This window comes from Diabrotica virgifera, chromosome 6 (genome assembly GCF_917563875.1).
Source record: "Diabrotica virgifera virgifera chromosome 6, PGI_DIABVI_V3a".
NCBI classification, from domain to species: domain Eukaryota; kingdom Metazoa; phylum Arthropoda; class Insecta; order Coleoptera; family Chrysomelidae; genus Diabrotica; species Diabrotica virgifera.
In genome coordinates, this window is record NC_065448.1 from 77,530,608 (window position 1) to 77,555,992 (window position 25,385).

Sequence of the window (25,385 nt, forward strand, 5' to 3'; positions counted from 1 at the left end):
ATTTAACGTTGGTTGTTTTGTCAAGCATAATAAATTAGTTTATCACGTATTTGACGATAAACTAACGGCTGCCGGACATGTAGATATCGTAGAAACGAATTTAAATGACATTTTTGATGAGGAATATTTGGCTGATCGGAATACATTTTGGTTCCAATAAGATGGAGCACCTGCCCATAATGCAGAATTCGTTGGAAATTATTTAAATGAAAAATTTCATAATCGGTGGATTGGAACTTATCGTCCTGTTAGGTGGCCCCCTCGTTCAACAGAACTAAATCCTCCTGATTTTTTTTATTTGGGAATTTTTAAAAAACAATATTTATAAAATTGAATTTAACACCAAGGAAGAATTTTTACAAAGCATTCATCAAGCATTTAGAAAAATAAAACCAGTGCATATACTCAATTGTGTAAAGTCTGTAAGAAAAAGGTGTCAATTATTATTATTACAACAAAACGGGGAGTATTTTGAACATTTATTATAATTTTCATATTTTTGTAAAATTAATTATAGTTGTTACGTTGTTTATGATCGTTGTTTTTTCGTTTATGTTAATGTTATTATTTTTGTAACATTAATTCTTGTAGTTAAGTAGGTAGTTTTTTGTTGTTGGTAAATTCGTTATTAGTGCAGTCACTGAAGGTTTTCACCTCCGATTTCGTTGAACCTTCATCGATTTTCATGAAAATTGGTGAGTAGTTAGAGGATACCACAACGAACAAAGGTGACATGATGTTAACTTGCGCTTTTACCCTGGGGGTGGATGTCACCCCTTCTTGGGGGTGAAAATTATTTTAATAAGAATAATACCAAAAGTCGATAGAGGGACAAATTTTAAGCAAAATTTGTTATATAAAGTTATTAATATAAATCAACACTTTTTGAGTTATTAAAGATCAAAAATTGTATTCTTTCCTAAAAAATGTATGTTTTAAATCTCTTTTTCACGTATAACTTACAATTTATAATCTTTTGCAAAAAAGTTATTATTACCAAAATTAACGATAATAAAATATTGAATACTCTCCTCACTTAAAGAACTAAACTAATGTTAGTTCAAAGTGAGTTATGGGTAATTGAATGTATATTTTTTTCGACGAGTACTCAAATCCAAGTATTCAAGCTTAAATAACAAGGGATGCAATTTATAAAATATATCTTTTACACACTTATCAAAGCACTTCAGAATACCTATCGGATAAGCTCCAGAAGAAGTTAATAGCATCAAAATTAAGCAATTTATGATGAAAATAAGAGAACCCTTTCGAATATTTTAGGAAAAAGTGAAGAATTAAACATTTGCCATTTCCACACAAATTAAAATTTATAGTAATCCTTACAAGAATTTCTTTATATTAGCATAAGTAATTATATCAATAATTTTGACCGGTTTAAAATGCATATTTAAAAAAAAATATAATTTAAAAAAATCAGAATTTTTAAAATTATCGTATTTCTCATATTCTTTTGATAACAACTCCAAAAATTTTAGTTTTTCTGTATCAAATATTTTACTGTTTTTACTATTTCTGTAGGGTAAAAAATTACCGAGATAGAAACGTTAAAGCTTAAATTTTGCTGCGAGTACCATGTAACCGAGGCCATTTAACCATTTATTTTTTTAAAAGTAAGGGGTTTTAAAAGATTCTATTCAACGTGGTTTAAGAGCCCTTGGAATTAGCTTTCAAATGAATTTTAGGTAAACCTGATATCATAAAAGTAACGGAGTTATTTAAAAAAAAACAATAACATTATTTGGAAAAAATTTTAACAGATAAATTTTGAAGAATTTTTGGAGGCTAAATTTTAATGCTATCGACTCGTTCGGGTACTCATTTGATAGATATTTCTAAGTGTACTTTGACAAATGTTTAATAAGTTTATGTTATAAAATGCATCTTTGCCGTTATTTAAGCTTGAATACTTTGATTTGGGTACCCGCCGAAAAAAATATATATTTAATAATATTTATTTAATTAAAATATAATATATTAAATATATACAGCGTGTCTACTTAAGTTGGAAACATATGGGAAACTTTTTTGTTATTCATTTTACGAAAAAAAGTTATTCTTTATAAAAAGTTCTGCATGCTCTAAAACCTAAGATTCAATCATCAGATATCAAATTTTGTCAATATTATACGAGGTATGTCAAAAAATATGAATTTCGTTCAAGAGTAAAGTACCTTTATTTCTCTCAATATCGAAAATTATTATTACGAAGTTGTTTGGAAATAAAAACTAAGATCAAATATGCAATTACATGCTTCTAATTGGAAAAAAATATTTTCCAAATTTTTCTCAAATTTATTGATACTAACTTCGTTTTTATTCATTACACATACGATAACTTTTTTATTATTACTTTTACGAAAAAAAGGTATTCTTTATAAAAAGCTCTGTATATCCTAAGACCAAAGATGCAACCATCAGATGTTACATTTTATTAATTTTATACGAGGTATGTCAAAAAATTTGAATTTCACTCAAGAGTAAAGTACCTTTATTTTTCGCAATATTGAAAACGGTTATTAAAAAAGTTGTTTAGAATTAAAAACTATGTTTCAATATGCAATTACATCCTTCTAATTGAAATATTGTGAAATATAAAGGTACTATAATCTTGAGCGAATTTCATATTTTTTGACACACCTCGTATAAAATTAATAAAAGTTGATATATCTTGGTTGTGTCTTAGATTTTAGACCATGCAAAACTTTTTATGAAGAATAACTTTTTTTCGTAAAATGAATAATAAACGAGTTATCATATTTGTAATAATTAAAAACAATGTTGGGTATCCATAAATTTGAGAAAAAAATTTTTTTTTTCAATTAGAAGTATGTAATTGCATATTTCATCTTAGTTTTTAATTCCAAACAACTTTTTATCATAAGAATTTTCGATATTGAGAGAAATAAAGGTACTTTACTCCTAACCGAAATTCATATTTTTTGACATACCTCGTATAATATTGAGAAAATTTGATATCTGATGATTTAATCTTAGGTTTTGGGGCATGCAGAACTTTCTATAAAGAATAGCTTTTTTTCGTAAAATTAATAATAAAAAAGTTTCCCATATGTTTCCAACTTAAGTAGACACGCTGTATAATTAATCACTCACTTTATAATATCAAAAGATTTTGCTAGTAATGAGTTTATTTCATTTTTTATTAGCTTCAATTTTGGTAATCACAACTTTTTGGTAAAAACTTATAGTTTTTAAGTTATTTGAGAAAAATCGGTTAAAAACATGCATTTTTTTTATGAAAAATTAAAATTTTTGATCTTTAATAACTCGAAAAGTTTAGATTTATCTAAATAACTTTATATAATTATTTTGCTAGGAATTTGTTCCTCTATCGAATTATGGGGATATTCTTAATAAAATATTTTCACCCCCCGAGAAGGGGTGGCATCCACCCCCACGGTAAAAGTGCAAGTTGGAACCATGTCACCTTTGTTTCTTGAGATATCCTCTAACTACTCACCAATTTTCGTGCAAATCGATGGAGGTTCAACGAAATCGGAGGTATTAGTTCATATCCACCTTCAGTAACTGCACTATATTCCTATTTTTTAAGTTGATTGATGTTATTTTTGCTAAATAAAAATGTCAAGGATTGGTACCCTAATATTAAAATGTTAAAATACGTTACGAGTGTTTTATTTTTAAGTGCCTTTAACCTGACATCAACTATAAACAATTTATTTGCACGGTAGCTCCAACAACTGAAAATAGATGTATGATATGTCATATCAGATGAAAGAGAATTAAAAAGGTAAATGAAAAATGTCAAAATATACAGGATGTCCCCTTTAAAAAAACATAAGTATTAGCGAGACCCCCTAAAAAAGTTTTTTGTACGCCACTGAATCCGTCCATAATATATCTATCGAAAGTTATTATAAAGTTTTTTAAAATTTTTCTTAATAAAGAAGATCTGTAACCCTGTCGTTTTCGACATTTTTCAATAATCGCCCAGTATCTCGATGATGTGAGGAGCTATTGATGATTTGATTGGCAATCATTACTTTAACGAAAAAAGAAGTCATGACATCTTAACTACTTTTTTTTCTATCTCCTCTAGTTTTCGGTATACACTGCAAAACATACCAATTTGGGACACATTGTACAGAATAAATTATATTTAAACTAATAAAAGGCTAGGACGAAACGAAACGCATGTTGTCCGGGACGATATCCGATTAATTAGATAAATGTTTTGTTCAATACTCGTACAATGATATATTGCACTGTTCTTATTTATAATTATTAAATCACCAACAAAATATTAATCCACAGTCCATCGTCCTTTTTGGAAGATGATTACAAAAGTCTTAAAAATGGTTTTAACTGCTTCATTTGAGCGAGTCTACCACTTTCTGAAAATTTTCAGAGTGCAGGTTGGACGCGTTTCCGCGTCCTGCCTCATTAATATATTTACGTTGTCGGACTAACGAAACAAGGCTGTAAATTTGTCGGACAAGTACTTTCAATTAAAATAATTTCAAAATAATTTATTTTATTTTCACGTATAATGTTTTGATTAAAATAGTTTTGGAATAATAAAACCTAACCACCCTAGAGCTACAGGTTTAGGCGTGGGGGTGTGGAAACACGTCCAACCTGCACTTTGAAATTTTTCAGAAAGTGGTAGACTCGCTCAAAAAAAGCAGTTAAAACCATTTTTAAGACTTTTGTAATCATCTTCCAGAAGAACGATGTACTGTGGACTATATACTTTGTTTAATTTTATTACAGTTGCATTTTAAGATGTTTGATAGATAACTTAATAAAAATTTTATTTTAGATACATTTTTTCATTTGATATTTATGGGTGGTAAGTAAGTTGAACCTATATATTATATTAATTTTTTGTTCATTCCACGTGTGACCTCCTTGAGAGAAGGTTGTCTTGTCGTTCGAGAGCTCATTAACGTTTTTTCTCTACAGTAAGTGATAAGTTTTTGTGAAACAACTAGGTATGTGCCTTTTCTATATATTTGATACTTGAAAGAAACACAACAATAGGCTAGGCGTTGAGCCCAGCTCCTGACGTAAAGTTGAACCTTGGTGGAACTCTCAATGTGAACTCGCAATCCGACAATCAAAGACTGCGCTCAATCAATACCGCAAACATAAAAGTCCTGAAAATCTCATTAAGTATAAAAGCCAAAGCTAAAATAAAGCCAGAGCTCATTAAAGCCAAAGCTAAATACGTTGTCAGGCTTACCAAAAAACAATCCTGGCATAACTATGTGTCGTCTTTGAACGAAAATGTAAATCCCTCTCAAATGTGGAAAAAAATTCGACAAGTCCAGGGACAAAAAACTAACACCAAAATTACCCATTTAATTTCTAACAGCACTTCTTCTAGCAATAGCCACATTATTTGCAACACCCTGGCTGATAAATTCGAGGAAAAATTTCAAAACAAACTCAAGCCCATTATTTCATCCTCTACTCTAGAACCGGTCTCCTACAATCTCACTTCAGAGCACTTACAAGATATCGACAATATTAATTCTCCTTTCTTAATGACTGAACTTACATCCGCCTTATCCTTATGCAAAAATACTACCGCTGGCCCTGACGACATCCCTTATATTTTGGGAGCACCTTGGAGCAAAACTCTTCCTAAATTTAACGTTTCCCTCACGAAATACAGTAAGGCTGAAACCAGCCGGGATTTCATCAAGAAATCCTTTTTGGAAATTCTTAATTTTAAACAATTTGATCGGGTCCTCTACACTGATGCATCAAAGAGCGAAACGGGGGTTGGTTGTGCCGTTACCACTCAGTAGCCTTATCCTTTTTATTTATGACACTTGTTATTTCTTGCCTTGAAATGTCCTCCACATCCTCGTTAGTTAGGGTAACCGTGAACTCAGGATCTGTTATGTCAATTGCCAAATAATTTAGTATGTTCTGAGCTATGTGTTTGTTGGGAAGTTTATCAGGGATTACAGGATTTTGATATGTGGAGAATAATTTAACTGTTCGCCATATTTCAGTTAGAGGAGTGTCCTTTGTCAATCCATTGCAAAAACTTTTGAAGCTATTTCTTTTTTTTTTTTGTTTTAAATATTTTTTTACTGTATTCAAATATTTTTTTGATTTCAGTATAATTTTCATTGCTTGCTTCTTCCTTATATTTCTTAATTTTTTCTTTTCTTGTTTTTATTAAATTAGAGCATTCCTTATCCCACCAGGGAGGGCTTTTCTTTTTTCTTATAGATTTTTCTGTTTTCAAAAGAGTTATTTCCTCATTGCTCACCATTTCCATAATTTGTGTAAATGAATTATAGTCTTCACACCCATTCTTCATTAAGTCTTCTATTTTTGAAGCATAATTCTCCCAATTGACATTATTTGTATTTGTTTTATGACTTTTTTGTGTTACTATATTTTCATTTACAATTGAGATTTTGCAAGAAGTTGGGAAATGATCACTGGCTCCAGAATCCTCTAACGCATCCCATTGGCATATATTTGCAATTTCCGAGGAAATTAGTGTTAGGTCTACCGCTGAGGCATTCTGTCCAGATATAGTAATCCGCGTGGGTCTCCCATCATTGCAGCAAACTAGATCCAAATCCTCTAAGGATTCAGCAATTATTCTTCCATTAACATTCCATTCATAAAGCTAATCTTCCTTGCATTTATCAATACTTAGAAGCAATTGATTGGGACAGTCTTATAAGTGATAAAGAACTTTCCGAGATGATAGGTACTTTCTATGATATTCTTTACTGTGTGCTTAATATGTATGTTCCATTGAAAAAAGTTTGTACAAAGAAATTTCCTGGTTGGTATTCTAGTGAACTTACACAATTAATACGTGACAAAAAGACTGCCCATTTAATTTACAAGAGTAACAGGTCTCCTGAGAATTATGCAGGTTTTAGTCGACTTAGAGCTCAGTGCAAAATTTTATCAAAAAATTGTTATGCTAATTATATACATTCAACTGAGATTTCGATCCAAGCTAATCCAAAAAATTTTTGGAAATTTGTAAACAGTAAGAAAGAAAATAATAGTATGCCTGTCTCAATGTCACTCAACAATACACTAGCCTCTAATGGCAACGATATTGCAAATTTATTTGCTAGCCATTTCTCTTCAGTTTTTAGTAATAAAACTCTTAAGCATAATGACAATTTAATACAGTCTAAGGTCTGTGTATCTTCCTATATTATACCAATTTCAAAAATATACGAAAAACTTTCAACTCTTAATGTCAATAAGGGACCTGGGCCAGATGGTATTTCTCCCATTTTCTTAAACGATTCTCTTTTATTCTGTCTCGGCCGCTTTATCATATTTTTAATAAATCCCTTCAGTTGGGGGAATTTCCTGACTTTTGGAAACTATCCTATGTCACTCCAATTCACAAAGCAGGTAATAAAGCTGACATAACGAATTATCGTCCTATTTCTACTCTCGGCACAATTCCCAAGGTATTTGGGAGTATTGTTACTGATTACCTTAATTATGACTGCTCTTGGATATTAATTCTCAACAGTTCGGATTTTCTTGTGGTAAATCAGCAGAACTTAGTTTGTTGCTTTATGTTGATACCTTGTCTGAAGCTTTGGAGAGGGGGTTGCAGATTGATTCAGTGTATACTGACTTCTCCAAGGCTTTTGATAGGGTGAACCATGATCTTTTGTTACATAAGCTCAAATTATATGGCATAGAAGGTTCTGTGTTGAAGTGGTTGGGCAGTTACCTAACAAATAGAACACAGCAGCTTAGGGTTAACCATCATTACTCCTACACTTTTCTAGTAACCTCTGGTGTACCTCAGGGCTCTCATTTGGGTCCACTTTTGTTTAACCTGTATATTAACGACATCGTCACCTGCTTCTCTAACACTTCTGCTCTCTTATTCGCTGATGATCTTAAATGTTATCAAATCATTAATAATCAAGATGATGCAATATCATTGCAATCAGATTTAGATAATTTAGCCAACTGGTGTCTTGATAATGGGATGGATTTGAATGTCTTTTTTTTTTTTTTTTTTTTTTTAATGGCTTTGGCAGTTTGCCATACAGCCAGTTACATGTTTTTTTTAATCTCATTAGGAGCAGTAAAAAGTTTATGAATTATTTGCAATTAAATAGACTAGAATAGATAAATTAAAAGTTGGAAATCAATTCAAAAATTAGTGAAAAGAAGAGAAAATTTATATATATACATACACATTAACATGGGTCACACGCTTCACGTCCAGGGGCCCATCAGGACATTATGATATAAAACATACACAGGAAAACTAGGCCACGGTAAATAGGATTAAACATATAAAGGAGAGAAAACAAAGGTAAACAGTAAAAACAAATTATATTATTTTTTTTTTATCTAAAGAAAAATATTACATTTGGCCAAAAAATCGATTATGCAGTCGTAAATTAATCTATTTTGAGTCGCTAGAGCAGATAAAACGTTAAACGGAGATTTACCGGTAATGTGAACTATATTATTATATAATAAGGTGGATTCCAGATTATTTTTGGCACAACCAAAGATTACATGATCTAGGTCGCCTTCTACTCCACATTCCACACAGTTTTTACTCTCAACAACATGAATTCTTGCAAGATGCGCAGGAAAGCAAGCATGTCCAAATTTTAGCCTAGATATAGTTGTTATATAACGCCTAGGGACATTATAGGTTCTATGCCAATGTGAAATAGGGACCGTTGTGTGTAAAGAAGTGTATCTATTTGGGTTGGTAAAGCAAAACTCAGACCATAGGTCACTCCATTTATGTTTCAAGGCTGCCTTACGTGTGGCAACCAAATCAGAAATACTTGGTAGATATTCTGTGGTATCCCCTGAATAAATACTTAATTTGGCTAAATCGTCCACATGCTCATTATGTTTAATCCCACTGTGTGCTTTTGCCCATATAAATATCACATTTTTTTTATTTTCTTTAAATTGTTTCACCAATTTTTTAATTAATATTATATAAGGATTGGAGTATGTGGTTGGAAAAATAGGTTGGTTAATAGCTGTGAGAACTGACATCGCATCTGTAACAATAATAACGGAGGATTCCCTGTTAGAAACAAAAACTAGGGCTTGATATATGGCAATTGCTTCCGCACTAAATATGGAAATATTTGCTTTTAATTTGAACATTTTTTCTACCTTTTCCATGGGGATGTAAAAGGCACATCCTGTACCGTCTTCTGATTTGGAGGCATCCGTGTAGATAGTACTGTGGTAATCCCAATTGGATAAGATGCTTGTTATAATGTTGTTATTTGCTCTTCCAGTGTTTACATAATTTGGTTTAATAAATTTAACGTCATAAAAAAATGTTTCAAAATCATTTATATCTGTATGTGATTTTAAGTTAATAGCTTCATCAGCAGAAACTGTGTTTTCTCTAAGAGCTTCACATAGGGTTGGAGAGTTTTTCTTCATCCAATATTTATTCGTTAAATCATAATTGTTTAAATTTATTAATTCGTTATAAAGGAAGGTGTTCTGGTGTTTAATTTTCAGTAAAAATTTTTCGGCCAGGAAATGTCTTCTAAGAGAAATTGGAGGCTCAAGTGCTTCAACATAAAGGGGCTCAATAGGAGTTGTCTTCATGGCACCAATACAGATCCGCAGACACTGGTTTATAAATATGTTTAATTTGTTTAGTAAGTTCTTGCTGGCAGATCCATATAACCAACATCCATAATCTACGATAGAGCGAATGTACGTCCTATAAAAAAGTAAGGAAGTCTGAACATCTGTTCCCCACCAAGTTTTAGTTGTCATTTTTAGAAAGTTTAGGCCTTTTTCACATCTATTTAACATATATTCTATGTGAAATTTCCATGTGAGTTTGTGATCCAGTATAATGCCCAAATATTTAACTACCTTTTTAAAAAAGTGTCAAAAGTGATTTGAATGTCAACAAGTGTCACATTATCCGGTTTTGTCGAAATCGTCATTTATCAGTATTTAATTATACCATAAATGATCAATTATTGGATACGGTAGACTCAATTAAAGATTTAGGTGTTGTTCTTGATTCCTCTCTGAGCTTTAACCATCACATCAACAATATTACTCAAAGATCCATGAAAATGCTTGGCTTTGTTAAAAGGACAACTCGTGATTTCACGAACGTGTTCACTATTAAAATGCTCTATTGTTCTTTAGTCAGGACGCACCTTGACTACTGTTCTCCAGTTTGGTCCCCACATTATTTACACCTCAAGAACAAACTTGATAGTGTTCAACATAATTTTCTTAGATATATTGGGTTCAAAAAACACATCAATTATAATTATACAGATATGGAACGATTTTTGAATATCTCTTCTCTGGATGTCCGTAGGAAGCGTAAAGATCTTACAGTATTGTTTAATATTATCAATGGCATATATTACTGCCCTGAACTCCTTGCTAAAATATTGTTGTTTGTTCCACCACGATCAACAAGACAAATTCAAACCTTTCATATTTTGGTAGGGGAGCCCAAGCGGGGATTTTTGCAGTTACTCGAGCGCGTCAGATTAGCATATGGGAGAAACCTGGTACCCTGCAGATGTACCTCTAACATATATTGGCTCTTAACACAGGGGAGTTCGTTAAGGGGGGCCCGAAAAAAAAAATCTATCCTTAAAAAAACTCGAAATTGTCAGATTAAGATAAGGTAAGTTAAGTACATGCAAAAGAGTGTATATTTCAAAAATCTGACGATTTGAGCCTGGCGTAAGGAAATGGGTGAGTCCCAAAGTTTCACAAGAAAAAAGCGAGTATTTATCGAAATGAATGACAGATCGAAAAACTAAAAAATATATGCCCAATATTTTTTAAAAATCTATCGAATGATACCAAACACGTCTTCCAGCGGAGAGGGGTGGGGGGTAAATTTAATATTTTAAATACGAATCCCGCGATATTTCGCGAAATGAACATCAGATCGAAAAACTGTAAAATACACTTATTCAATATTTTTGAAAAATCTATCGAATGGTACCAAACACGACCCCCATGGATGTGGGGTGGGGGGTTACTTTAAAATCTTAAATAGGAGCCCTCATTTTTTTTGCAGATTTGGATTCCTTACGTAAAAATAAGTAACTTTTATTCGAAACATTTTTTTGAATTATGGACAGATGGCGTTATAATCGGAAAAAACGATTGTTGGAAATGGAAAATTAAATTAAAAAATGGCAAGCGCCAACTAAAATGGAAAACTTTACTTAACTTTTTTTGGTTTTAGGACCTACTCTTCACAACCCAATAGGTCCCCAAAGCGCTCGAGTGACTGCACATTTAGCATACTTTGCTCCCCTACCATTTCTTTTCATAGATATAATTACTCATATTTTACTTTTGTTCCTAGAACACTAAGACTTGCTAACTCCCTAGGTGACCTTTTACTTTTTGGTAACTCTGTTGATGTTTTTAAGAACCATTTAACCAAATTAAATATTTAGCAATGTCATAACCTTGTTATTTGTTAGTAATTAATGTTTTGTAATTATTTTACTTTGTCATGTCTTTTTAAATGTTTTGTACTCTCTCATTTTATTCTTATATATTCAACACTGTAATTATCAATATCTTATTAATGTATTACCGAATTGGGCTTGCCCGTATAAATAAATAAATAAATAAATAAATAACATTAGCAAACACTTGACTTCCCCAAAGTGCATTATGTGCGTTCATATCCCCCACTAAAATTTTATTTCACCTGATTTTATTTATGTGTCCAACCCAACCATTTAAATTTATTTTTGCCCTAGGATGGATATAAATATTATTAACTGTAATGTCCCAATCTATTATTTTTGTTGCTAAAATTTGAATTTTACCAACGTTATTACTATACCTATATACTATTTTGTGATCCAGACTATTATTAAGTATTTTCTATGGGAAATAAGCCACAATTTTACTAAAAAAATGAATTTATTAACGTTTCGAAGCCCAAATCGGGTTTCGTTGTCAAAATACAAAATACTATTAAAATAAACAAAAATGTTGTTGCTAAGTAAAAAAATTCTTCTAATAATTTCTTTAATCTGACTCATTTATATTGGCAATTCAGACGTATATTATACATTTTAAAGTAGAAGACTTTAAAATGATATCGCCAATATTTATGAGTTGCGTTCCTGGGACGACTTTACTAAAATATAGTTCATTCGATTACATGAAATCAATCCCAACTCAAGAATATCCGACGCAAAAAAAATCATAGCATGTGATCTGTCTTTAAAAAGACAACCAAATGCAACGATGACAGTAAAATTCTCGCGTTAGAGATTCCATAGTAAATCACGAGGGAAAACCAGGATAAAACCTCGTGATACTATCCCGACATCGTAAGTATTTGGTCTTACATTTAATTTACCTTCAAAAAACTAATACCAAATTCTGATATTAATATGTTTAAATTATAAATAATATTAATAATACATAGATATACGATAAGTAATACTAAAATATAAAAATTTTACTAAATCGATATGTTATTGACTTACTAATCGTGGTATTTTCTTTCTATTGACTTCCTCTTTCAGTATGGGTAACCACATCCTACTGCATTCTACCGAGGAATTTGCGACACAATTGGATAGTATCACGAGGTTTTTTCCTGGTTTTCCCTCGTGATTTACTATGAATCTCTAACGCGAGAATTTTACTGTCATCGTTGCATTTGGTTGTCTTTTTAAAGACAGATCACATGCTACGATTTTTTTTACATGCTACGGATATTCTTGAGTTGGGATTGGTTTCATGTAATCGAATGAACTATCTTTTAGTAAAGTCGTCCCAGGAACGTAACTCATAAATATTGGCAATATCATTTTAAAGTCTTCTACTTTAAAATATATAATATACGTCTGAATTGCCAATATAAATGAGTCAGATTAAATAAATTATTAGAAGAATTTTTTTACTTAGCAACAACATTTTTTTTATTTTAGTAGTATTTTGTATTTTGACAACGAAACCCGATTTGGGCTTCGAAACGTTATAAATTCATTTTTTTAGTAAAATTGTTACTTATTTCCCATAGAAAATACTTAATTATAAAAATGCCACAAGGAAATAGCTTCAGAACCAGACTATTATGAACCATAGTAGCTAGGCCACCGTAACCATCCCCTCTATCCAACATATGTATTTCATATCCTCTTAGATAGAAGTGATGATAAGTTTTTAACCAAGTTTCATTTAATAGAATTAATTTGGGTCTGTGTTCGCTTATGAAATATTTTAGACTGTTGTAATTACTGCTTAAACTTTTTATGTTCCATTGGATGATAAGTGGATTCTTGATATCCATCTAAATCTAACAACTTTTGGTTCGATGAGCTTTCATGTGTAAATAGCTGGTTGAAGTAATTGATTATATGTTCCTTATGTTTCCAATCTAGTTTTTTTATTATCGCATTCAGTGTTTTTTCTGTGTCCCTCTCCAATTGATCTGTACGGGAACATCCAGAAGTCTCATTGTTTACTGCACGAGCTCTCTCTTCACTTCTCCCATTTGGAGATATTAAATATTGATTGTGTACTTCTTTATTGTAGGTCTTATTTGTTTCATTAGCCTTTATTTTATTTGTGTTTGAGTTATTCTCGATTTTTCTACTAAACAGGTGTTCAGGGTTACTCTTTACATTTTCTATCCATCGCTTATTAATGGAAATTGTCTCTAAATTGTTTGTTTGAGTTTTATATAATGTTGGGAATTCCTCCTGGCTCATTCTGAATGTATTATTCTCTTGCGATTTTCTAGTAGAAACATAAGGAAATTTCTCGCATGCCTCGTAGTATGAAAGATTGTCCAGAGACATGACAGCTTTAATATTCCGCTGTCTCACATACTCTGGGCACTCCTCATAGGTACTTATATGAAAGCTGCTATTACAATGAAAACATTTCATCGAACATTCCCCTTCATGTATTTTGTCCGCACAGTTTTTACATTTTTCTCCCCCTCTACATTGATTTTTTGTGTGGCCAAAAAGAAAACACCGATAACATTAAACCACTGGTATCATGTATGGTTTTACGCTAAAAGGGATCCCATATATAGTCACTTCCCTCGGGATTACTTTTCCCGAAAACGAAAACGCGACTGTTTCTGTATCGATATATTTCGTCGTGTCGTATTTAGACTTCCGTTTAAATCGTCTTACCTCTCGTACTTTAATATTGACCGAAGCCAATCCCGAAAATTTGATTAGATCCGCATCCGATATAAAGGCTATTCCACGAATATACGCTTGTCTTGGATTATCGCGACAACGAATATTTTAGTGTGCAACATAAGAAGTGCGAAAATAAATGGCTCTAATAATTGTTCCAATAAAGAACAATGTATTTTGCAATTTACTTTCGTTCTTCATAATTTGCACAGTAAAATATTCGTTGTCGCGATAATCCAAGACAGGCGTAGGTTCGTGGAACAGGGATTACTAGTATCTACATTACTAACGACTCCCCTACATGTTACGTTATTTGCTGGAATAAACAATTCATATCCACCATTTCTGACCTCGTCATTTATAGCAAATTTATTAGCATCCTCCCGTTTCTTGAAAGCAATGCTAATTCGGTTTTTTCCCTTTTTGTTAAGTTTAACTACATTCTCGATTTTTTTGTCATTTGTGTATTTTGCTAATTTAAAAAAACTATAATTATTAACGTTATCGCTTTTTGATTCCATATACACCTCAAATGGACCGGTATCTGTGTATTGATAAAAGAAATGTTTTTTTTTTCTTTTTTTGTTTCATTTTTATTAATAGTATTTGAATTATCATTGCTATCAAGTAATGGTGTATTATTTAAACTAATATTATTTTCAGTGTTTTCTATATTATCTAACATCTCATCATCACAGGGGGATTAGTCCCCCCGTGCTATCCCCATGATTAACCGTCTAATGCAAAGCTCTTTATTTTTTACCTAACTAGATAATATATAATTTATTTTATTCCAAGAAAGTACAGGAAATTTAGGAGTTCAACGGATAGGAAATTTGTTAGTTACCTATTTCCTAGTTCCGATTTTGTTTTTGCAGCCTGCGTTTTTTGATTCTCTATCACTTCCACGCTGAACTGCCACACAACCGTATTAGGTCTGGATCCCGCGTATGAAAAAAAAGTTGATTAATAGCAAGCTGAAGATTTGTTAATAGCTTAAGGGTGTCTAGTCAAACAAACTTTGATATATGGGAACACTGGAACAGGGGCAGTTTTAGTTGTGGAACAGGTTAAAAATTTGGAACGGTCAGACCACGAAAACGGCACATGTATTTTGTCCGACAGAACAGACTTAAACTCTCCGAACAGAGATTAAACTCTCATGCAAAAATCAGACTGCTATTTATCACCAAATGGGCGTGGAACATGTATAATATGTCAAATGACAGGACTTATGACAGGTGATAAATAGCAGTCTGATTTTTGCATGAGAGTTTAATCTATGTACGAAGAGCTTAAGTCTATTCTGTCGGACAAAATAAATGTGCCGTTTTCCTGGTCTGACCGTTCCAAATTTTTAACCTGTTCCACAATTAAAACTGCCCCTGTTCCAGTGTTGACATATATCAAAGTTTATCCGACTACATACCCTTAAGCTATTAACAAATTTTCAGCTTGCTATTAATCAACTTTTTTTCATACGCGGGATCCAGACCTATATGTTACGAAAGCCCATACAGAAGTTTTTTTAGACGTCATAATAATTTCATGACAGTGATGACAGATAACTTGCAAGATGGTCGCTTTCGATTTTTAATTGATAGTTATCAATATTGAATAATTACTAAATCGGTAAAGTTTTAATTTATTTTATATGAATATAATTACAAAATACTACAGAATTTCACTTTTTGACATAAATTTAATTGATAATATCGCAAATTGCGAACAATATGTTTAATAATTAAAGTAAATAAATTGTAAGTCCACTCAAATACTCGCCATTCGATTACTGCCATCGACCACTTACATTCAACCTCGGTTAATTTGATTAACTGCGGCAGGTAAAGTAAAATTCTTCTTTAAGTACAATAAAGTGTTACTTTACTGCCGCAAATGAGGGCAAATGAGTACAATAATGAATGACTTTAGTGACGGTTGGCGATAAAACTAATTAAACTCCTCACTTAAAGAACTAAACTAATATTATTTCAAAGTGAGTTATGGGTAATTGAATATATATTTTTTCAACGAGTCCTCAAATCTAAGTATTCAAGCTTAAATAACTTGAAAACGATACATTTTATAAAATATACCTGCTAAGCACTTATTAAAGTACTTAGGAATACCTATCAAATGAGCTTCAGAAGAAGTTAATACCATCAAAATTAAGCAAGTTATGATGAAAATAAGAGAACCCTTTCGAATTTTTTAGGAAAAAGTGAAAAATAAAACATACGCCATTTTCACAAAAATTGAGCGAGACCCATGTAACCGGGGCCATTTAACCTTTTATTTTTAAAAAAGTAAGGTGTTTAAAAGATTAAATTCAATGAGGTTTAATAGCTCTTGGAATTAACTTTCAAATGGTTTTTAGTTGAACCTGATATCATAAATATTAACGGAGTTATTTAAAAAAAAAACAACAACATTTTTTGGAAAAATTTTTAAAAGATAAATTTCGAAAAAATTTTGTAGCATAAATTTTAATGCTATTAACTTGTTCGGGGGCTCATTTGATTGATATTTTTAAGTACTTTGACAAATGTTTAGTAAGTTTATGTTACAAAATGCATCATTTTCCCGTTATTTAAACTTGAATACTTAGATTTGGGTACTCGCCGAAAAAAATATGCATTCAATTATCTATAACTCACTTTTAGTTAACATTAAAAGATTTTTCTAGTAAGGAGTTTATTTAATTTTTTATTAGCTTCAATTTTGGTACTTTCAAACTTCAACTTCTTTGTAAAATGTTATAGTTTTCAAGTTATTTATGAAAAATCGGTTAAAAACGTGAATTTTTGTCACGAAAAATTAAAATCTTTAATCTTTAATAACTCAAAAAGTTTTGATTTATTTTAATATCTCTATATAACAATTTTTGCTTATAATTTGGCCCTCTATCAAATTGTGGAGTTATTTTTAATAAAATAATTTTCACCCCCGGGAAGGGGTGGCATCCACCTCCAGGGTAAAAGCGCAAGTTGGCACCATGTCACCTTTGTTCCTTAAGATATCCTCTAACCACTCAACAATTTTCATGCAAATCGATGGAGGTTCAACGAAATCGGAGGTAATAGCTCATATCCACCTTCAGTGACTGCACTAATAAACTCTCAATAAAAATGTATTACCAATTATTAACGAGTACGAAAATTTTTTTTTATTGCACAAAGTCCTGAAATTGCTAAAAAATGACACATACAATAATTATTTTATCAAATTTAAAAGACTCCCTTAATACGGAGTAAATTTCCTATTCAATATAATTTCCTTGTTACAGAGAGAAATTTTTTTAACCCCTTGTAATCACCTAGAAATTTTTTTAAAAGACTCTTTATAATTAGCAATAAAATCGATATAGACTCCCGCAAAAGAATTTTTTTTCTAGGTGTAGGTGTAGGTGTTTGTATGCCCTTTTAAAGATTTTTGATTTAGTTTGATGATATTTAAATAGAAAATCTTACGGAAAAATAAAGGCATTTAAATACGCGAAAAATGAATTTTTCATTTCGTTTAACCAAAGAAGCGAAAAAGAACGCGATTTTTGAAAAAAAAAATGAAGGCACTCGTGGGAGCTCCGACAGAAGTAAAAACTTCTTATAGTATATAAATTACGAGGTAAATGCTTTTTCCCCATCCGAAAAAAGTGCTATACCTATAGCGATGCTTATGCCCTATGCTACTTATGTATACATACACAAAATTTATATACAATGCACATGTAGGCCAAGCCAAGGCAGGATATGAAGCAATACATGGGGGATTAGGCTTTGGAACTACAAATGATGCTGAAGATGATATGCTTGAATTAGAAACAGCACTAGATATGGCGATTGTTAAAACATTCTTTAAAAAGAGAGAAACTCAACTTATTACCTACAAAACTGGACAGGATCAATCCCAAATAGACTATTTCATAAGGAAAGAAGACATACGTGAATGCAAGGACTGCAAGGTAATAGTTAGTGAGCAGTGGCGGCTCGTGAGTTTTACAATAGGGGAGGCTCTAACTATAAAAAATCTAGACAAATTTGCACTAGCAAAAAAATGCACCAAAAATGTAATTCAAGGCTCCATTTGTTTTTAACCATTTTTATTTACATTTCACCTTACTGGGACTCTCCCTCTTACCGCATGCTTGCATTTATAACTGAGATGTAGAATAGCTTTTGTAATTAATAATAATAATATTGTTAGAATTATTGATACTAAAAGAACTTTATAAGAACAGGATTAAATCTAAAATTAACGAAATTTTTCGAATTTTGGGTTATATTTACCCCACAACGATAGAAGTTCGATTAATGGAATCATCACTTTCATCGTGTCCGCCAAAAATTAATTCTTGCGAAGCCCAATATATTGTTGTATCGATAAGCCTTTTTAAATTCATCCCATTCTCAAAAACCTGATTATTGTAAGTAATTGTGGCCTCTTTTTGAGCTGTATCTAAAGCAGTTACTATATTTTGTTTAGCAAAAAGTTTTAGTTTACACGACGAAAATATGTGATCTTTAGATTTGGAATGTCTTTCAGTTGAACGAGATAACTTTTTTAGATCTGAATATCCTATTTTAGACCACGTTGTATGTTCGGTTTGTGTTGAAAATAAGATACAAGGATAGCAAAAGACTTTTTCCCTCTTAATAGACCCGGTTAACCAGTCCGATTTATTATACCAATTAATATTAAATGCACGATTTTGATGATAACCTGAGGATTTAATAATAGTTAAATTTGGCTGTGGTCTTCCTAAGGTTTTAATAATATAAGCTTTATTATACAGTGCGGTGGAATAAGTGTTGCCCCCCCCCCTGTTAACTTGTTTATTTTAAGAATATAAGCAAAACACTCGGACAGGTCGATTTTTAAACTAACCATAGTATATTATAGCATCAACGTTTCGAACTTTACGCGATCCCTCTTCAGGTGACAGGCATAACTTTGATTTTTTTAAATGGTAAAGTACATCATGTGGCACCTCATTAAACAGCTTTTAAAATACTGATTTCAAAAATGTATATTACTTTAATCCTTTTTGAGATCGTAGGCGCAAAATTTCGGTCGAACTCTTTTTAAACGTATTCATTTTTTTCGAATTCTGAGAAAACTAATAAGCATTTTTGAAAAATTTAAACGCAGAATGAAAGATTAGATTATTACCGAGGGCCGACAGTCCTTTAGAATAAACAAAAAGTTTCTTTTAAATGATATATTTGACATTAAAAATCACACTAAATTTTCTCTTTTTTCACCACTGTGACTTATTAAAATAAACATTATAGGAGTTCTCAGGGACATTGGACGATCGAGAATACTGTAATATTTCATTCTGCGTTTAAATTTTTCAAAAATGTTTATTAGATTTTTCAGGATTCGAAAAAAATGATTGCATTTAGAAAGAATTCGACCGAAATTTTGCGCCTACGCTCTCAAACAGGATTAAATTATTATACATTTTTGAAATCAGTATTTTAAGAGCTTTTAAATGAGGTGTCACATGATGTACTTTCCCATTTAAAAAAATCAAAGTTATGGCTGTCATCTGAAGAGAGATCGCGTAAAGTTCGAAACGTTGATGCTATAATATACTATGGTTAGTTTAAAAATCGACCTGTCCGAGCGTTTTGCTTATATTCTTAAAATAAACAAGTTAACAGGGGGGGCAACACTTATTCCACCGCACTGTATGTATAGACTTAAAGTATTAAAATTATTCCTGAGCAGCCAGTCAATTATGTCTTCAGATATTTTGATTTCGTTTAACTTATCCATTTTATATAAACAAACAACGGTACGTAAATTGTAAAAATAACCTTACCAAGGCAATAACAGCACAAATAAAAATATATAAATTACAAAAATTCACCAAACACTAATTAAAAAAAATAAACTGATAAAATCACATCAAGAAATACCCTGACTATTAACTTCCTTATAGAATATAAGTAAAAACACAAGTGAGCCTAATTCTGGTTTAGCCTCCCTTGCATTATATTTCTGGGTAGTATGACGTGAAGCGATATAATATTACGTTTCTCTATCGAGTATTATTGTACGCATAGGAGACTATATTGCTGGTTTCGAGAAGTTTGTCTTAACTTATAACACAACGGAGTCGAGTATGGTTTCTGCCTCCCTTGGTAGGGATATAAGGAGCTGCTCACAGCGAGGTGGGTATATAGATGCCTTCCAGATGCGTTAGTTACAAGTGTGCAATAATTTACACTTTGTATTAGTACGAGCGCTTGTTGTTTTATCGTGATTTAAAATAAACAAAACAGTGACATTTCATCAATAATTATAGAAATATTATTTACCAGAGATGACATAAAATGTGTAAAAAATTTATGGGGAGGTTAAGCCTCCGTTGCCTCCTCTGACGAGCCGCCACTGTTAGTGAGACAGTAAGCCAACAACATAAACTGCTTGTTCTGGGCATCGAAGTAAAAAGTGAAACTAAACCAAAATATCGAAGAGGACCACAAAAAATCAAGTGGTGGATGCTAAAAGATGAGAAAGAAGGTCTATTCAGGGAAAGAATAGTAGAGAAAATATATTGGAACATGAAAGGAAGCCCTACTACAATTTGGAGAAAATTTGCCAGTAGTATTAGAGAGACTTCTATTGAAATACTGGGGAAAACGTCAGGAAAAAAGTTTGAGGATAAAGAGACTTGGTGGTGGTCAAACGAAGTTCAAGGAAAAATAAAAGAGAAGCGAAAATTATATAAAAAGTGGCAAGAAACCAGATCCAACACAGATCTTCAAAACTATATGGTCGCGAAAAAGGAAGCGAAAGTAGCAGTGGCAAAAGCTAAAGCAGAAGCGTATTCAAACCTATACGATCAACTTGATACCAGGGAAGGCGAAACGAAGACATATAAAATAGCCAAACAGAGAGCAAAGAAAGCAAAAGATTTTAATAAGATTAGATGTATCCGAGATGAAAATAATAAAGTACTAGTTCACGAAAAGGATGTCAAAAAGAGATGGAGAAAGTACTTTGACAGCTTATTAAATGAAGAATTTGACAGACAGCCTGTGGAGTCAACGGAGACAGTAGCAGCAATGGTCACCAAAATAACAAACGAGGAAGTGGCTCAAGCGCCTCTAAAAATAAAGAAAGGAAAAGCGGTAGGACCTGATGATATTCCTGGGGAAGTATGGAAAGCATTGGGAGAGACAGGAAGAAGATGGCTAACAGATTTATTTAATAGAATTATGGAAGTTGGACAAATGCCAGACGAATGGAGAAACAGTATACTAGTACCTACAAAAACAATGGAGATATAATACAGCAGTGTATAAACTACAGGGCTATAAAACTGCTTAGCCACACTATGAGAATATGGGAGAGAGTAATTGATAGACGGATACGTGAAGAGACCGACATATCCGACAGTTAATTTGGCTTTATGCAGGGCAGATCAACAACAGACGCAATTTTCATTATAAGGCAGTTGATGGAAAAATACGGGGGTATAGAAACAAACGCTCATATGGTATTAATTGATCTTGAGAAAGCATATGATAGAGTTCCTCGAGAGATTCTGTGGTGTGCACTCAATAAGAAAGGAGTCCCTGGTGCGTATGTAAAGATTGTGAGGGATATGTATGAGGGAATAACGACTAGTGTTAGGACAGGTGTGGGAGAGACTGATAAATTTCATGTGAAAGTAGGATTGCACCAAGGCTCGGTGCTTAGTCCGTATTTATTCTCACTAGTTTTGGACCAGATAACAGCGAAACTACAGGGTAACATTCCATGATTCTTAATGTATGCTGATGATGTCGTGTTAGTAGGAAATAGTGAAAGAGACTTAGAACAAAAACTGGAACAGTGGACACGAGCTCTGGAGGAAAAAGGTTTAAAACTTAGGAGGACAAAGACAGAGTATTTGGAATGTTCATTTAAAGATGGAGTTACTACAAATAAATTGGTATCTTTGGATGGTGAACTGATTGTAAAAAGCAATAGTTTTAAGTATCTAGGATCGGTATTACAGAGTAATGGAGAAATAGATGGAGATGCATGCAGTATAATTGGGGCTAGATGGATGAAGTGGAAGGAAGCGAGGGGTGTGTTGTGTGACAGAAAAGTTCCAATGAAGCTGAAAGGAAAATTCTATAAAACAGCCATAAAACCGGCTATGATGTACGGAACTGAATGTTGGGCAGTGAAAAAGAAAGAGGAAAAACGAATGCATGTGGCGGAGATGAGAATGCTTAGATGGATGAGTGGAGTGAGAAGAAAGGATAAAATTAAAAATGAGTATATTAGGGGAAGTCTAGGTGTGGCACCAATTGATGCCAAAATGAGAGAGCATAGGTTGAGATGGTTTGGTCATGTTCAACGTCGAGACGTTAATCATCCAATACGAAGAGTAGCTGAAGTGGAAATTCCTGGAAGAAGTAGGAGAGGAAGACCAAAGGAGACGTGGGGGGAGACGATTAGGCATGACATGTTGGTAAAGGGAATTAATATTGATATGACCCAGGATAGAATTGTGTGGAGAATTGCAATTAGGAAAGCCGACCCCGCATAGGGATAAGGCAAAGAGAATGATGATGACACATAATTTATATACGTACAAAACTTATTTCAGCGAAGTGATGACGGTCGCAAATTCAATACTTTTTCCCCATCAAAGAAGTGCACAACGTCCCTAAAGAAATTTTCACTTCAAAAATTTATTTCGTCGAAGCGATGACGGTCGCTAATTTAATAATTTTTCCCATCCAAAACTGCACAATGTCCCTAAAGAAATTTTCACTTCAAAAATTTATTTCGTCGAAGCGATGACGGTCACTAATTTAATAATTTTTCCCCATCCAAAAAGTGCACAACGTGACTCAAGAAGTTTTCACTTCAAAAATTTATTTCATCGAAGCGATGACGGTCGCTAATTTATTACCTTTTTCCATCGAAAAAATGCACAACGTCCCTAAAGAAGTTTTACTTCAAATATTTATTTCGTCGAAGCGATGATGTTCGCTAATTTATTACTTTTTCCCAGCCAAAAAGTGCACAACGTCCCTAAAGATGTTTTCACTTCAAAAATTTATTTCGTCGAAGCGATGACGGTCGCGATAACGGTCGCTAATTCAATACTTCTTCCCCATCTAAAAAGTGCACAACGTCTCCAAAAAAAGATTTCACTTTAAAAATTTATTTTGCCGAAGCGATGACGGTCGCTAATTCAATACTGTTCCCCATCCTAAAAGTGCACAACGTCTCTAAAGAAATTTTCACTTCATAAATTTATTTCGTCGAAGGAATGACGGTCGCTAATTTAATGCTTTTTCCCCATCCAAAAAGTGCACAACGTCACTCAAGAAGTTTTCACTTCAAAAATTTATTTCCTCGAAGCGATGACGGTCGGCAATTTAATACTTTTTCCCATCCAAAACGGGCACAACATCCCTAAAGAAGTTTTCACGTACGTACAAAATTTATTTCGCCGAAGAGATGACGGTCGCGAAATAAATCCTTTTTCCCCATCTAAAAATAGGTTTTACATTTATTTTAAATGTAAATACTTCTATATAATTTATGTATAGATACACATAATATAGATACATAGATACGTACAAAATATATTTTGCCGAAGAGATGACGGTCGCGATGACGGTCTCGAAATAAATCATTTTTCTCCATCCTAAAATAGGTTTTACATTTATTTTAAATTGAAATACTTCTATACAATTTATATATACATACAAATAATATATACACTTATAGCATAAGCGATGACGGTCGCGAATTCAATGCTTTTTCCCCTATCCAAAAATCGCACAACATTCCTAAAAAGTTTTCACTTCAAAGAAACGTTGTTGAGCGACCTCTAAAAAAAGAGACGAAACTTTGGGATATTTTTTTTTCATCACAATAAAGTAAAAAAATGCTTGGGAAAAAGAACAAATATCGTTTTCTTTTAACCACCCTAGTACATATGCATTAAACTTACACGATCATACATTACTTAGGTACTTACTTTGTAGAGTCTTTACTAAATGTAAAATACTGCTGAGCCATGGCAAACAGGAAATTACAGAAATTAACAAAAATTTTAAATAGAATCTGATACCAGGTTCCAGTTCTTTGCCTTTCGGTGGAAATACTTGAAAAGCCCGCATAATTCTTATCGTTACAGGCATACATATTATCGGTACTTTCTTGCTAGTATCGATAATATTGGACATCGTTAAGTATTTCCAATAGTTGGACGAGGTTTTATGATACAATAGCCGAAATATATGTATTTATATAGGTAACTGATTTATTAAGTATAAATGAGATTTAAAACAAGTGTTAATCAAATTTGTAAGTAGGTACAATTATATTTTGTCTACTATACAATCATAGAAGTATAATAGTCCAGTGAGTAGAAAGAATTTCTATAACAGGAAGATTTAATTTTAAAGCTGACATATTAGCCGACGTTATCTGACATCACTATCTCTTAGTTTATTCGATGTAGATATATGTCTACTATGAATTAATATTAATGAAGCACCTGAATTATTTTATCCTTTTAATCCATTTTCTGATATAAATTTCTTCAAATACATACCTAAATATACAGTGCTAGTCAAAAGTCCGTACCCCCCCTCGTATCTTTTGAACGGTTATACCTATAATAGTGAAATTTGGAGGGAGGAAATAAACGGACGTAGGCTTCTTAACTAGTCATGACAGGTGACGTAATAGTGACATATGACGTTGCTGAGCCAACGTGACCGATAATTTTAAATAGGACCTTATGGCAAGTGATACCTCGTTTGAAAGGTATTGAGAATACCTATTCAGTCATACTAATTTTGTTTGAGTTTAAGCTAATTTTGATGTACAAATGAAATAAATATAAAATTGTAGTTTCGCATTTAATTAATAAAAATTCAAAATTCCCCCTATGATTACTTTTCAAACAGGTTGACGTTGACGTAAAAACTACTAGAGAATTAAAAAACGTCAACTTTTTTGACAAAAAATCCATAGGCGGACATTTGAATTTTTATTAATTAAATTCGAAACTACAATATTATATTTATTTAATGTATTCACCAAAATCAAAATCGACTTAAACCCAAAAAAATTAGTATGACTGAATAGGTATTTTAAATACCGTTCAAACGAGGTATCACTTGCCATAAGGTCCCATTTAAAATTATCGGTCAC

At 32.3% G+C, this 25,385-nt stretch overlaps 1 protein-coding gene across 1 annotated transcript in view; it reads right to left on the bottom strand.

Annotated features, from left to right (window-relative positions):
* Positions 1–24,416, bottom strand: part of LOC126886447 (odorant receptor 63a-like) — a 123,561-nt gene extending 99,145 nt beyond the window's left edge. The window contains exon 1 of the mRNA XM_050653387.1: positions 24,202–24,416. Coding sequence (XP_050509344.1) covers positions 24,202–24,409 — 208 coding nt within the window. The 5' untranslated portion in view covers positions 24,410–24,416. The remainder of the gene's footprint in view (positions 1–24,201) is intronic.
* Positions 24,417–25,385: the final 969 nt, after the last annotated feature.